Source organism: Equus przewalskii, chromosome 17 (assembly GCF_037783145.1).
Source record: "Equus przewalskii isolate Varuska chromosome 17, EquPr2, whole genome shotgun sequence".
Classification (NCBI taxonomy): domain Eukaryota; kingdom Metazoa; phylum Chordata; class Mammalia; order Perissodactyla; family Equidae; genus Equus; species Equus przewalskii.
Window position 1 is genome coordinate 70,983,501 of NC_091847.1, and position 13,718 is coordinate 70,997,218.

The following is a 13,718-nucleotide window of genomic DNA, read 5'->3' on the forward strand; positions in this document are numbered from 1 at the left end:
TAAATTGTATAATTGAGCGATACAGTTAGAGTGTGTTTTTAAGCAAAAAAATTCTCACTAAGTTTGTAGATAATATTAAAACATTTAAAAGAACTTCAGGCTTACCATATGTATACGTTTAACTTACTAGACTTCATAAATTATTTAAGTCTCTAGGAAAGTTTGATTTGTCAAATCAGACCTCAAAAGGAAAATTAAAAAATGGAAAATTATAAATGCAATACAAGAAATTCGTTTAAATAACTTTTTGAATATGACCAAACATTCAAAGTTGAAGTAACTGAAGACCCCCTTGAAAGTGATCATTAAAACTTCTAAATTTCTAACTTTCCAGTTAATTTAATGCTTTTATACTTTATAATATACATATTGAGTATTAATTTTTAGAACCAAAGAAACTTTTGAATAAACTTTTCTGTGTGTAAAAGTTACTCTCAATGACATCAAAAAACTCACATTGACACATTCTATAGTACCTAAGTTTATTGAAGTTTATATTGATGTTTTCAGATGGAAGTTTATTTGAAGAAGAAAAGCTGACCATGTATATTCAGAGGCTGTCTGGGTTTCAACTGTTCAGTACCTAAAGAGAAGGTTTATCTCTTATCTAATTACTTATCAAAGAAAAGTTACTCTCTAGTAGTGTTTACTCAATACCATTATCAAAGTATCCTGGGGTCTTATAGCTCTGAGTGGCACATCTTCATTCCTTTAACAAATATGATTATGCATTTACGATGTGCTAGGCAATGTGCCTGTACAAGAGAATAAGACCCGCTCCCTACCCTAAGAATGTTTGTGGAGTAAATCAACTAAAGATTTAACAAAATTCAAGGTGTGTATATATATAAATTCAAGGTATATATATATATATATATATATATATATATATATATATAAAAAACATGAATTGAAGGTGTGTGTATATATATAACATGAATCTCTATTACATCACAGCTATGTCATTTTTGTACATGCAAACATTTTAAAACTGCCACAGCTTACTTAGAAACATGAAATTTCATTTTTACCTTCTTTTCTTTTCCAACAACAGTTTGAAGGTGGAGATTAATTCAAGATAAGAGGTAGGAGTCACATAATTGTATCTCTGAAGTTCAACATAGAAGGATGTTGATAAATCTATGGTAGACGTGTGGAAGCTTTTACACATGTCGATACAGCCATCTCGTATTTCCTCTGACATTTCAATCTCTTCCAAGAAGCGTGAGGCAACTGCCTGTAGTGCATCTTCAGGCCAGGACTAAATTTAAGATAAATGCTTTAGCACTTGATCCAAGGTACTAATACAAATCTGTTACTACTGCAGTCCTTTACAACTTATGGATGTTGGAAGTGGAGGGTGAAGCCTAAGGGATGGGGTGGGAGAAACACTTCCGTGAGCAACTTCCCCCAAGTACTTGCATGCTTAGGGCAGGGAGACCGAAGGTACTGCATGTGATATTAACTCTTCATCGCTTGTTCAGAGGTTAGAGAAATTGTTCATGAGTATCTCAGGAGGAAGGAAGAGGAGAGGAACTGAACTAATGGAATGTCTATGTCTGTTTGCATTCTACTACTGCTATTTTCTCATTTAATTCTCCCAACAATTCTCTGAGGTAAATGTTATTATCCTTTCCCCTAAACTCCAGAATCATAAGACCAGCTACCTTCTTGATTTCTCTTACAGGCATCTCAAACTTAGCAAGTCCAAAATGTGGTTCTTATCTCTCCCAAAATGGTTGCAGTCTTCCCCAACTTAGTAAACATCACCACTTAGTATCCACCCAGTTGCTCAAGTCAAAACGCAGGAATCATCCTTGATCTCTCTCCTCTTCCTCAACCCTACATCCATCCTGTAAGCAAGTTCTTTAGGCACCATCCCTAAAAGAGCTTCCCAATCCTTTCCCTTCTTTCCATATCTACAACTATCCCAGTTCACCTCTCTATTAACATCTGGTTGGAATATTCCAATAGGGTTCTAACTGGTCTCCCAGCTTGTCTGCTCCACACAGCTGCCAGAGTGATCTTTTCAAGATCACTCTCACAGCACACTCCCCAATTTATAATCCTTCGAAGACTTCCCAGCATACTTAAAATAAAATCCAAAACCAACTTGTGAGTCTCTACCTGATCTGGCCCTTCCCACCTTTCTGCCCTCAACTCTCCTACTTCCCTTAGTCACTCTGCTCTCGTCGCCTGCTCTTCTCTCCCACTCATTCCTTCTATAGCTCCCCTTGCCTTCACTAGTTGATTCTCTCTGCCCAGATCCTCTCAGGACTGGCGTGTTTTGTCTTTCATGTTTCCTCTTAAAGGTCACCTATTCAGAAAGCCTTTTACTCCCTATATTCTACCCTGTATGATGGAATTACTTTTTGCTAATTTGTTTGTCTGTAGAAAGTAAGCTTAAGGAGAGCAGAAGACTTCTGTGTTTCATTTCCCTCTTCATCTCCAGCTTTTAGAATAAGAGTGGCTACAGAGCAAGGGTTCAATAAAAATGTTTTGCATGAAATAACTAATCTCAGCAGGAAGTGCAGACATAGAGGAGCTGTGTAAATTCCTCAAGGTCAAAAATGCTCGTGAGCTGGACCTCACTCACAGGATCTCTGCCACAGCCCACAAATTTCTTACCTGCCACCCTTGTCCACTGTGCTCTGTATTTCCTGATACTGTAGTTTACCTCAAAAAGTGTCCCTTTGGCTTTCTTCCTTTTGACTTCTTGTTGGGTTGGGCTAACAGAAAGAGATTGGAGGGTGGAAGAAGAAAGAGGTAGAGGTATTTATACCCTCCCTTTCTTTCTAGCAGGAACTGAGTTCTAGGTTTTGGGTTTCTATTCCTGTCAGGCATCCTACTTCCACAGCTCCAAGCTCCAGTAACTCTTTCCTCCCTATGCCCTTTTATGTCCAGCTGTGGTAACAACTTCCTGCTATGCTCCACCACTTCCTGATTGCTCCCCGATTCCCTCTCTGTTCCTTTCACCCTGCCTGCACCTCCCTGAACAGTCCTTCATTCAGCTTTCCTCAGTGAAGCCTTCCAGTGTGCTCTCTGTTTCCTGTCAGGACCCTGATTGATGTACAAATTTATCCTCAAACTTTCTACAATATATTGAGGTTAATGACTATAGACACTAGAAATAAAATGTCTTTCTATTATCATGATTTCTTGAATTATAATTTCATAAAGTGCATTGTTATTGATCAGAAAATTCTGCTAAACTACATTTTTTAGGGGAAGTCTATAAAATGTCATGATAATGATGGAGATTCAACATTTCTAGAACTCTATCTAAAATTTACAAGGCAATACCTGAAACCAGTCAATGGTACAGCAGTTAACAAGAGCAGGGAACTTTCTAAGTCGAATCCGAAATGCATCTCCAATGGGACTCATGGCGAGCACAACATGCAGTTGGTTGCGGCAGCGATCAATAAACATGTTGAAAAGAGCTATGGGGCTTCCGTCTGTTTGTTTGGTTTTATCCCGTTGGCGATCCAACTGACGCATCTTTTCACATATTTCCTGCTTCTCATCTACTGCGAAGAGATTTGGAATCTCCCCAGCATTTAGCAGATTGTTGACATCTTCTAGAAATGACTCCCTTTTAATCTGAGTATCTGTAAACAGGAAGACTCCCTGCACCTCACCTTCAGCACACTTCCTTAAGATCACTTTTAAATCTTCACGCCACTCAGCGGTACCATAGCCCTTGGTGATTTCAACCTGGAAAACTGAATAATCAGCCATGTGGGCAGCTAATCTAGTGACAGACTGCCTTCCACTCCCTCCAACACCAACCAGAAGAGCATGGCTGCGAGGCTGCTTCAGGATCCTGGAAATTCTGCTGATGTGTTCTATGGCAAATCGGAATAAGACAAGGTTCATGGTTTTTTTGCTTATGTTGTTGTATTCTTCCAGGTGAGCTTCTACTATCACTCGAAGATTATCCACATCTGCAATTTCTCTGTAGTTGGTATCCTCCCTCTTGGGATCATGGAAATCACAAAACATTAAGCTGCGTAAATCATCTTCTTCCACTATTCCATCATTATTAAAATCCAAACTTCGAAAAAGCTCATGAAAATCTTCATGCATATATTGTTTCAAAATTTCTTGAATGTAGTTGATAAGCCAACTTCTGTCTGAGTTATCCAGAAGGCGATCATAATACACTCTAAGGACCTGTATAGTAATTAAAAAGCAGCTTTAGGAACTGATTCTTCTATTTTTTTAGTTTTATTTCTGTGCTAACCTCAAGTAATATACAAAGCACTCTCAGAAAATTTCTGTGGGCTTATTAAAAGCATGTCCAAACAATCATGACTGACTCATAATAATGTTTGTTTTAAATATTAGTTTTGATCATATATATTTGGCATAATACACAGCTACATTGTTGTCAGTAAATAAAGGTAATTTGGGGGGACTGAAGCAGACTGTAGAAATGCGAAGAGTACTAAGGACTAGAGAAAGAAAGACAAGGACGAGAGAAGGTGAGTGACGGCCTTGCGGGTCACTCAACCATGGATAACAGAGCTGGGCACTGGTACCTAGGGGTCTCCAACTCCCCTACGGTGATTTCCTTTTTCCAAGCCAGATAACATTTTGAAAATTATTGGGAAATCAATAGATATTACTTGTTTTTTAAAAAGCACATTTTCTAGAAAAAGAGAGAATGTCTTACATGGAGGGGAAGTTTGTTTTGGACATTTGATAATTATTTTTGCTGTAAGTCATTGCAGAGAGCAACCTACTAAATCTCTGATTATAGGCACAGGTTATGGAGCTGCAAGAATTAGTTAATCAGCCTTGCTACATTAATTAACTATTTCCTCAAAGTGTTATGAGTGTCCCGTCATTACTGTCTGTTTGGACCGAACTCTATCCTCCAAAAATACATGTGTTGAAGCCCTAACGCCCCAAAGAGACAGTATTTGGAGAGAAGTGCTTTAAGGAGGTAATTAAGGTCAAAGGAAGTCATAAGGTTGGGGCTCTAGTCCAATAGGGCTGGTGTCCTTAAAAGAAGAGGAAGGGACACCAGAGCTCTGGCTCCCTCTCTGCGGGCACATGGAGGAAAGGCTGTGTGAGGACACCGTGAGAAGGCGGCCGTCTGTAAGACAGGAGGAGAGCTTTCACCAGAAACCAGCACTAACGGCCCCTTGATCTTCCACTTCTGGCCTCCAGAGCTGTGAGGAAATTTCTGTTGTTTAAGGCACTCAGTCTGTGGTATTTCTGTTACGGCAGCACTAGCAGACTCACACACATGCGACATGAGCAATGTAGATTTTCGTTGGCAAAACTTCTGACTTTGAGTCCTGACCCTGCTATGCCGTTTTGGGCAAATTACTTAAACCTGTCTGCACCAGCATCTTTACCTATAAAGCGGAAGTAGTTAATACCTACCTTACAAATCTCATATGGCAAAAATAGAATGACAACGTATGTGGAAACACTATAGAACTGATAAATATAACTATTACATCCTGCCTTGGATTCAGCATAATGGTGTTCAAGAATAATGACTGTAGTGTTTTCACTGTTGTCAAGTTGATGACATAATAGTATTATCCCTTTTTCTAGTACTAGTGGCTGTAGAGGCAAATGATTTAAGTTGCCCCCAGTCCTCCACTCCAACCAGTTTAAAAGCTATTTCTCTACAGGATAATCTAGATTCCCCACATATGCCAATAGTCACCCCCTTGCACTGAGGTACCAAAGACCTCATACAATATTCCTATGAGAGGAAGGAACTAAATTGAGCCAACCTCACATATCAGGCATCAGCCTAAGCATGAATCAAGTATATTATTATCTAGCTGGCAATTTCGCAAAACCTAAGGCAATGTTTCCTCAAAGATCGTCAACACATCTGCATTGAATCATCTGAGGTACTTGCTAAAATGCAGATTCCAGGGCCCCACTCTGGACTTGCTGACTTGAACGATTTGAGGACAGTGCCTGAGATTATCCTTTCTTTTTTCTTTCTTCATTTCCGTATATAACTTACAAAAATCTTAAGGGTAAGGTTCCAAGACTTTTTAAACATTTATACAGCCATGTAACTACCACCAAGATCAAGATCTAGAACATTCCCAGCACCTTGGCAGGCTCCCTCATTCTCACTTCTGTTGATGTCTGTCCTCCTCCCTCCGCCCCAGGGGACTATTATTCTATCAGCATGTCTTACATTTTTAAAAGCAGGCATGTAAAATTTTCTATTATAAATCTAAATTATTGCAAGGGAGGTCATTTCTGGCATATTTATATTGTATTTGTGCTTTGAATTGATTTGCCTCAAAGCCTTGATTACAGATTGTTTTAACTGATATATTACTCACATGTAAAATTTACTCTTTTAAAGAATGTGATTCAACGGCTTTTAGAATATTCACAAAGTTGTGCAACCACCACCACTATCTAATTCTAGAACTTTTCCATCACCCCAAAAAGAATCTTTGTACCCACTAGCAGTCACTCCTTATTATCCTCCCCTCTGCCAGCACAGCCCATGGCTACCATTCATCTACTTTCTGTCACCATGGATTTGCTTGTTCTGGACATTTCATATAAATGGAATCACATAATATGTGGCCCTTGGGGTCTGGCTTCTTTCACTCAGCATGTTTTCTAGGTTCATCCATGTTGTAGCATGTATCAGTATTTCTTTTTAGAGATGAATAAAATTCCATTGTGTGTGTGTGTGTGTGTATACACACATATACATTTTGTTTGTCCATTCATCAGCTGACGTACATTTGAGTTGTTTCCCCTTTTTGGCTATTATGAATAATTCTGCTAATAACATTTGTGTACAAATTTTTGTGTGGACATATGTTTTCAATTCTCCTGGAAGGAGTGGAAGTGCTGGGTCATATGCTAACTCTATGTTTAACATTCTGAGGAACTATCAAACTGTTTTCCAAAGCAGCTGCACCATATTACATTTGCACAAGCAATTATGAGGCTTCCAATTCCTCCATCATCCTCACCAACATTTATTATTATCTATCTTTTTTTGCTGAGGAAGAGTCACCCTAAGTTAACAGATGTTAGCTCTGTTAATAGATCTAACAGATGCCAATATTTCTCTATTTTGTATGTGGTGGCATGGCGGCCGATGAGTAGTGTAGGTCCACGCCCAGGAACTGAACCCAGGCCACCCACGCGGAGCACGTTGAACTTAACCATTAGGTCACAGGGTTGGCCCTATTATCTGTCTTTTTGATTACAGTCATCCTAGTGGGTATGAGGGGTACTTTACTGCAGTTTTGAATTTCCTAATGCATAATGATGTTGACTATCTTTTCATGTGCTTATTGGCCATTTCTATATCATCCTTGGAGAAGCGTCCATTCAAACCTTTGCCCACTTTTATTTTGGGTTATTTATCTGATACTGTTGAGTTGTAATAGTTCTTTATGTATTCTGGACAGTAGACATTCATCAGATATATGATTTACAAGTATTTTCTCCCATTCCATGGGTTGTCTTTTCCTTCCTAGATAGCATCCTTCAAAGCATGAAATGTTTAACTTTGATGAAATTGAATTTATATATTTTTTCTTTTCTTTGGTTGTTTGTGCAGAATATCTATATTTAACAAGCCAACCAGATGTTATACAGACTAGCGCTGGAGCGCCATGCAGAAGCCAAAGGGAATGCAAAATAGTAAGCCAGTTTTATACTTTGAAATCTCTTTAGTAAAATTATATTAGGACTTCTAGTTTGGCAAAAGTGTCTGGAAAGGAAAAAGCCCTAAAGTAGTGGCTGACATTCATTAGACCCTTAAGAAATCTTTTTTGAGTGAACAGAAATGGAGCACAAATGAGAGTGTTGAGTTCAATCATTTCATATTTTTTGAAATGTTGAAAACAACGTGTCTAGCACTGTTCTCAGCACTGTGGATAATCAGTGAGAAAAAAAAGAAATCTCTGCCCTCACAGAGCTTGCGTGCTGTCTGAGGGAGGTGCACAATAAACACAACACATGACTTCTGTGGCACGTTGGAAGTTGACCAATGTTATGGAAAGAAGAAAAACAGAGCAAGTCAAGAAAGACTGGAACTGCTAGTGGCATGTGAGGCTGCAGTATTCTATAGGGCGGTCAGTGTGGGCCTCATCGAGAAGGAGAGATTTGATCAAAGGCAAGAGGAAGCTGGCCCAGAGGATCAGTATCTGGGGAACAGCGTTGCAGGCAGAGAGAACAGCCCAGGAGGCCTGCGCTGCTGGTGAAGGGTGAAGGTGGGTGAGAGCAGGACGCAGCCTGAGGGGAGGGAGGGAGAGCTGCACATACAAGGTCTTACAGGCCACAGGTCTTTGTTCTGAATTCCTCCCTGTGAAGTAGGGTGTTCCTGCAAGGTTTTGAGCTGAGGACTTAAACTCATTTCATTATAATGAATATGAAGTAGTCACTAAAAATTACAAGTTATTATATTATGAACCTCATTAAATGCCTGAAAAGCTCAACAGTCATTGTCAGAACTCAATAATCTGACATCCAAGCATCTGAAAAATGCTAAAATGTAACTGTAAACATCACAAAAATCCAATGGCACACATGAACTACTCCCATAGCTGGAAGAAAGCAATGGCGTGTATGAGCCCAAGTGATGAAGCACGTTACATATTGTAAGACTGTCTGCCTTCTCCCTTATGCACTCATTCAACAGTACTTACTGAGCACTTGCTATGTGTCAAGCATTGGGAAAAGCAGTGAATAAATAAAATTGCTGCTCTCATAAAGCTTCTATTCAAGTAGAGACAACAAGTAAGCAAAAATATAGACAGTGTCAAGCGACATTCAGTGTTATGAAGAATTAAGTGAAACAAGGGACAAAGAGCTGTAGGGGTAGAGATGGCCCAAGGCGAGCTCCTATGGAAAGGGGATATTTGAGCAGAGACCTGAAGGAGATAAGTGGGAAAGCTTTGTGGATAATGAAGGGAAGAATGTTCTAGGCAGAAGGAAATCAAGGGTAAAAATCCTGAGGTGGAGGATGCTAGATGCTTTCTAGAGTAAGACTTGGCCCCTGACAAAATGCTGCCTTAGACAATGCACTCCTTCAATGAAGTCAACGACCTCTCCTCGTCTTGCCTTTCTCCTTCTCCATCTTTCAGCATATTTCTATTACCCACGTAACCTAAAGACGTACAGCCTGTGCCCATGTCCCAGAATATGGATCCCACTCAGGCAATTATGTGACCTACAGCGGAGTGCAGTAAGAATCCAAAGACCATACTTTTCCAAAGAATTACTTTCAGGGACCTTGCTGTGGCCAAAATTTCCGAGTGGAATGTACCTTCACTTAGCCATATATTTGAATGCGGGAAGATTTAGGAATTCAAATAGTAGCTCTAAAAAGCCTACAGAAATGAAATTTTTAAAAGCCCTTTTGAAATTTATGTCTCTGTAGGACATGGTTTTAACATAACAGCACATTCCCATTTTCTAGCTTTCTTAACTACATTATTAAAATTAAAATAACTATATTCTTCATATAATAAAAATGGAAGAACATTTTTCCTCCCACTTTCCGATTAGTTGGCTATTTTTAACTCCCTTAAAGAAGATTGACCCAAAGTGATATCTACTTCAAAATATCCTATAAATCAACAGAAATTCCTAAAAACGGGAGATAAAGCATTTTAAACATCCTAAAATATATTAGTATTAAATACTTTAAAAAATTATCTTGACCATTGGCCTTCTTAATGCCAAATAGCTGAATGCATTTCAACAATATAAGCTATCAAATATTTCTTTTTACCCAATTGTTGGCACGGTAAAATCTTTATTTCTTGCATAATCATATTTCAATGACACATAAATCTACCTCATGAACCCAAAGACGTTTGATCACTTCTTTGGTTTCTGCTGTTTCTGGTCTTGACAAACAAACGCCCTGAATGACACGGGAGAAGTCTCGGAGGTTGAACAAGTAGTGAGATTTGGCTGGCGTAGGCAAGAGATTTTTCATTGCTTCTTTATACAGAGTCATTGTACCATTTACAATTTGTGTGGTCAAATCTAGAAAATCGTCTGGAAACTTATAACTTAAAAAAATGATTTTAAATAAAAAGAAAGAAAAATGTTAGCAAATATAGAATTATAATACACAAATAATATTTAGCATGATTAGCCTAAAATTTTTTCTTTTTAATCTTGTTTTTTTTTTCCTCTGGCTTTTTTTTTTATTTTTTATTTTTTTTCTCCCCAAAGACCCCCAGTACATAGTTGCATATTTTAGTTGTGGGTCCTTCTAGTTGTGGCATGCAGGATGCTGCCTCAATGTGGCCTAACGAGTGGTGCCATGTCCGCGCCCAGGATCCGAACCCTGGGCCGCCAGAAGCAGAGTACACGAACCTAACCCCTCAGCCACGGGGCCGGCCCCTAGCCTAAAATTTTTATTCTGGTTAAATCAATTGATTTAGTTTAGAGAATTACCATTTCTTGTTATAATAATAGAATTTTTACTTCTTTTAAAGCTACTTTCCATTCATTATTTTATTTTCTGTCCAAAGGAACTCCATGAGTAAGCAGGACCAATTTAATGAACTTAAAACTACTTGAGTGAATAGAAGAGGCAGCCAAGGAACCCAGATTACATAACTCAAACCCAGCACCCCTGGACAATGTGTCCTAACCTCTTTCTTTCACTCCCTGGCATTCTCAATTGCATATAGATAGAATCCCTGAAGAACCCTGGTGAAACAGGTATTTTCAGAGAAACAGAAGAAAGAAAATACAAACATAGAAAAAGTAAGGAAAACAGAAAAAGAAAAAGAAGAGTGAAAAAGAAAGTGAAAGAAATAGTGAGCCGGGACAATAAAGGGCAAAGGGCATGACTGGAATAGAGAGAACTGGGGAGAGAACATTTATTTGGAAAAACTGGCTATCTTTAACTTCTGGCTTGAGGAGCAGCCCACTGTCCTCCTCCATCATCACGGCAAGGGCAAACAATGACAGTTTCCTGAGAATGACCAGCAGGGAGGCAGGCCACACTTGCACTGCTCAGCTCCACTTGGCTCCCTGACTTCTGTGTATCTTGTGGAGAAGCACTGTGTCCAGAGCCAGGAGCAACGTTTCCCAGGGTACAGGCTCCAAGGCCATACTCAAACCTGGACATGGCCACCCCTAGGGAACTCAAGAGTTCTACTATGGGTATCAAAGGCACAGGATAAATCTAGCATATCTTTCCAGCATTAATTACACTATGTGGTGAAAATTCAAAATATTGATAATTCTAACATGGACATATTATACAGAAGAATATACATTTTTTATAGATTTTTAGGCTAAAATCCAAGACTTCAGACAAAAAAAGGAAAAAGAGAAGACTACTCTGGCCCCTCTGTGTTGTGCTCCCATACCTGGTGATGGGAGCAGTGGAGGGGAGCAATGTTACCTGTTCTCTTTTTCCTCACCTAGGGATGCTTTGGTGGAAATGTTTAAGAACCACTACTTATATTGATACATTTTTAAAAGATTTTATGCCCCGTAATGGAAAAACAAACACACCTTAAATTACTTACCAAATTTTTAAATGCCAGGTTAAGATCCTAGAGAAGATGGTAAACATGGATTTATCACTAAACTCATTGATTGTTACAATATTAAAATGTCGCATGTATCGAGGAGTTACTGGATTTCGACCACCACCTATATATTAAAAAGGATAACTCTTAACAACGTTACTAGTATATAACAGGGTATTTTCTCTAATATTTTACAGCATAAAACAACTTGAAAGATGGACAAATTCATGGCGCACAGAGAAGTTAAGAGTAACCTTGACCTCAAAACAGTTTGGACAACATTGACCTCAAAACAGTTTTCCCCTCAAGCTCAAGGTATTGTTTTCCTCGTTGAATTATCTTAATGAGTTCACCAAATTAGATACAATCTTGGGTCAGGTGTATGTTACCAAGGGCAATCAGACAGACAGAAAGAGCCATTGGCCATGTTCTCCACGACTCACAGCCCAAAGCAGTAAATTGTAAACATCCTCATTACAATATAGTATTAAGATATAATATTATACAATATTAAGGGAACTCTGGTGTATCTGACTGACCAAACTTTAGGGTCCTTCCCACATGGCTGAAATTCAGCACAACTTTGGCATATAGCCTGATTCTTCCCCCACATCTTGAAATGAATTTCCCTACAACTAGTCTGTAGTTCACACGGTCACTTCACCAGCTACTTGCATTTAAAAATTTGGAGATTACCTCAATTTCATAAAATAATGATTACGCTTTCAAATATGAGGCTTTAATAACTGACTTAGCATGTAACATCATTTTACAAAATTGACATTATCATCTTTAAATATATTGTATTTTTAAAAAGAAATTGCATTTGCTTTCTAAGGGATTCCATACTGAAATCTTTGTTAAAGAAGTGATTTTAAAAGTGCAGAGTATCTCTAATATATATTTTGCATAAAAATATATAGGTTCATGTTTTATGTTTGTTTAAAGCCAGGTAAATCTGTATTTTGCTTCTATCACTGAATTATACAGCACTGATTTTGAAAACATGAATAATGTGTGAAAGCATGTAACTGACAGCAATGAGTCTAGAGACCAAAACAGTTCTGTATGTCTATGTATTTAGAAGCTTATAGTGAACACTGGCTTACCTGGGCAATTTTAAGGAATGTGAAAGGTTTGCAGAAGTAAAGGTAAGAGATCGTATCCCCAGCTCTGTCCTCAACCATTCCTCCCAGACCACATTCAGAAATGGTAGTTATTTTTAGAAAATGGGGTCCAAGAGGAAAAGATTCCTCATGGATTCAGCCTATTCCTCTATCCAGTCCCTGAAGAGGCAGAGAAAAGTGGACACGCAGCACAGATGACTAGCTTGGGGTGGTGGGGGAGAGTTATAGTAGAGCTGAAGTCTTAGACCCAGAAGCAAGAGAGTCTTATTAAAAAGAAAGAAAAAAAGGGGCCAGCCCAGTGGCAAAGCAGTTAAGTTTGCACATTCTGCTTTGGCAGCCCAGGGTTCACTGGTTCAGATCCCAGGTGTGGACCTACGCACCATTGGGCAAGCCATGCTGCGGCAGGCATTCCACATATGAAGTAGAGGAAGATGGGCATGGATGTTAGCTCAGGGCCAGTCTTCCTCAGCAAAAAGAGAAGGATTGGTGGCAGATATTAGCTCAGGGCTAATCTTCCTCAAAAAAAAGAAAGAAAGAAAGAAAGAAAGGAAAAAAGCATTCAATGTGGCCCAGGGAGTGTGCTGAGAGCAAGTACTGATTTAGAGCAAACTGTCTGTATTAGAGGTCACATGAAGGTCAGGGAGTTTGGAGGCAAATATCAGAGAGATTCTCTGAAGAAGTGGTACACCAAGAAAAGGAATTTTTTTAAAAAATAGAATACCAGCTGGAGTCCAGGAAAACAACAAAGATGTCAGTTAGTTGAATCAAGCCATTTTAGATATTCCAGCATAGAAAATATCCCCTACCTAGAGATTCCTTTGACTTTATAAATTTCTCTTGGAAAATGTAAAAGATCTTTAAGAGTTAATTCTTTGGGCCATTTCCTACTTAAATTCCTCTCAAGAGCCTGTCTAAATCCAGAGTCTCACTAGAATGGGACCTGACTGGGGGGAGAGGAAAGGCCATCTCTGAAGCAAGGATGTTTCATAGAGGTGAAACTTTAAGGAAAGAAACAGAGGGAAATGAATTGCCCCAGGGGGATTTGGGTTCTCAGAATGCAGAGACA

At 38.9% G+C, this 13,718-nt stretch overlaps 1 protein-coding gene across 3 annotated transcripts in view; it reads right to left on the bottom strand.

Moving 5' to 3' along the window:
• Positions 1–13,718, bottom strand: part of DNAH7 (dynein axonemal heavy chain 7) — a 235,229-nt gene that overhangs the window by 90,553 nt on the left and 130,958 nt on the right. For all 3 annotated transcript variants that reach the window (XM_070581701.1, XM_070581700.1, XM_070581702.1), the window contains 4 exons: positions 11,523–11,649; positions 9,824–10,043; positions 3,304–4,176; positions 1,032–1,261 (listed from right to left, as the gene is read on the bottom strand). In XM_070581701.1, the coding sequence (XP_070437802.1) occupies positions 1,032–1,261; positions 3,304–4,176; positions 9,824–10,043; positions 11,523–11,649 (1,450 nt within the window). The remainder of the gene's footprint in view (positions 1–1,031; positions 1,262–3,303; positions 4,177–9,823; positions 10,044–11,522; positions 11,650–13,718) is intronic.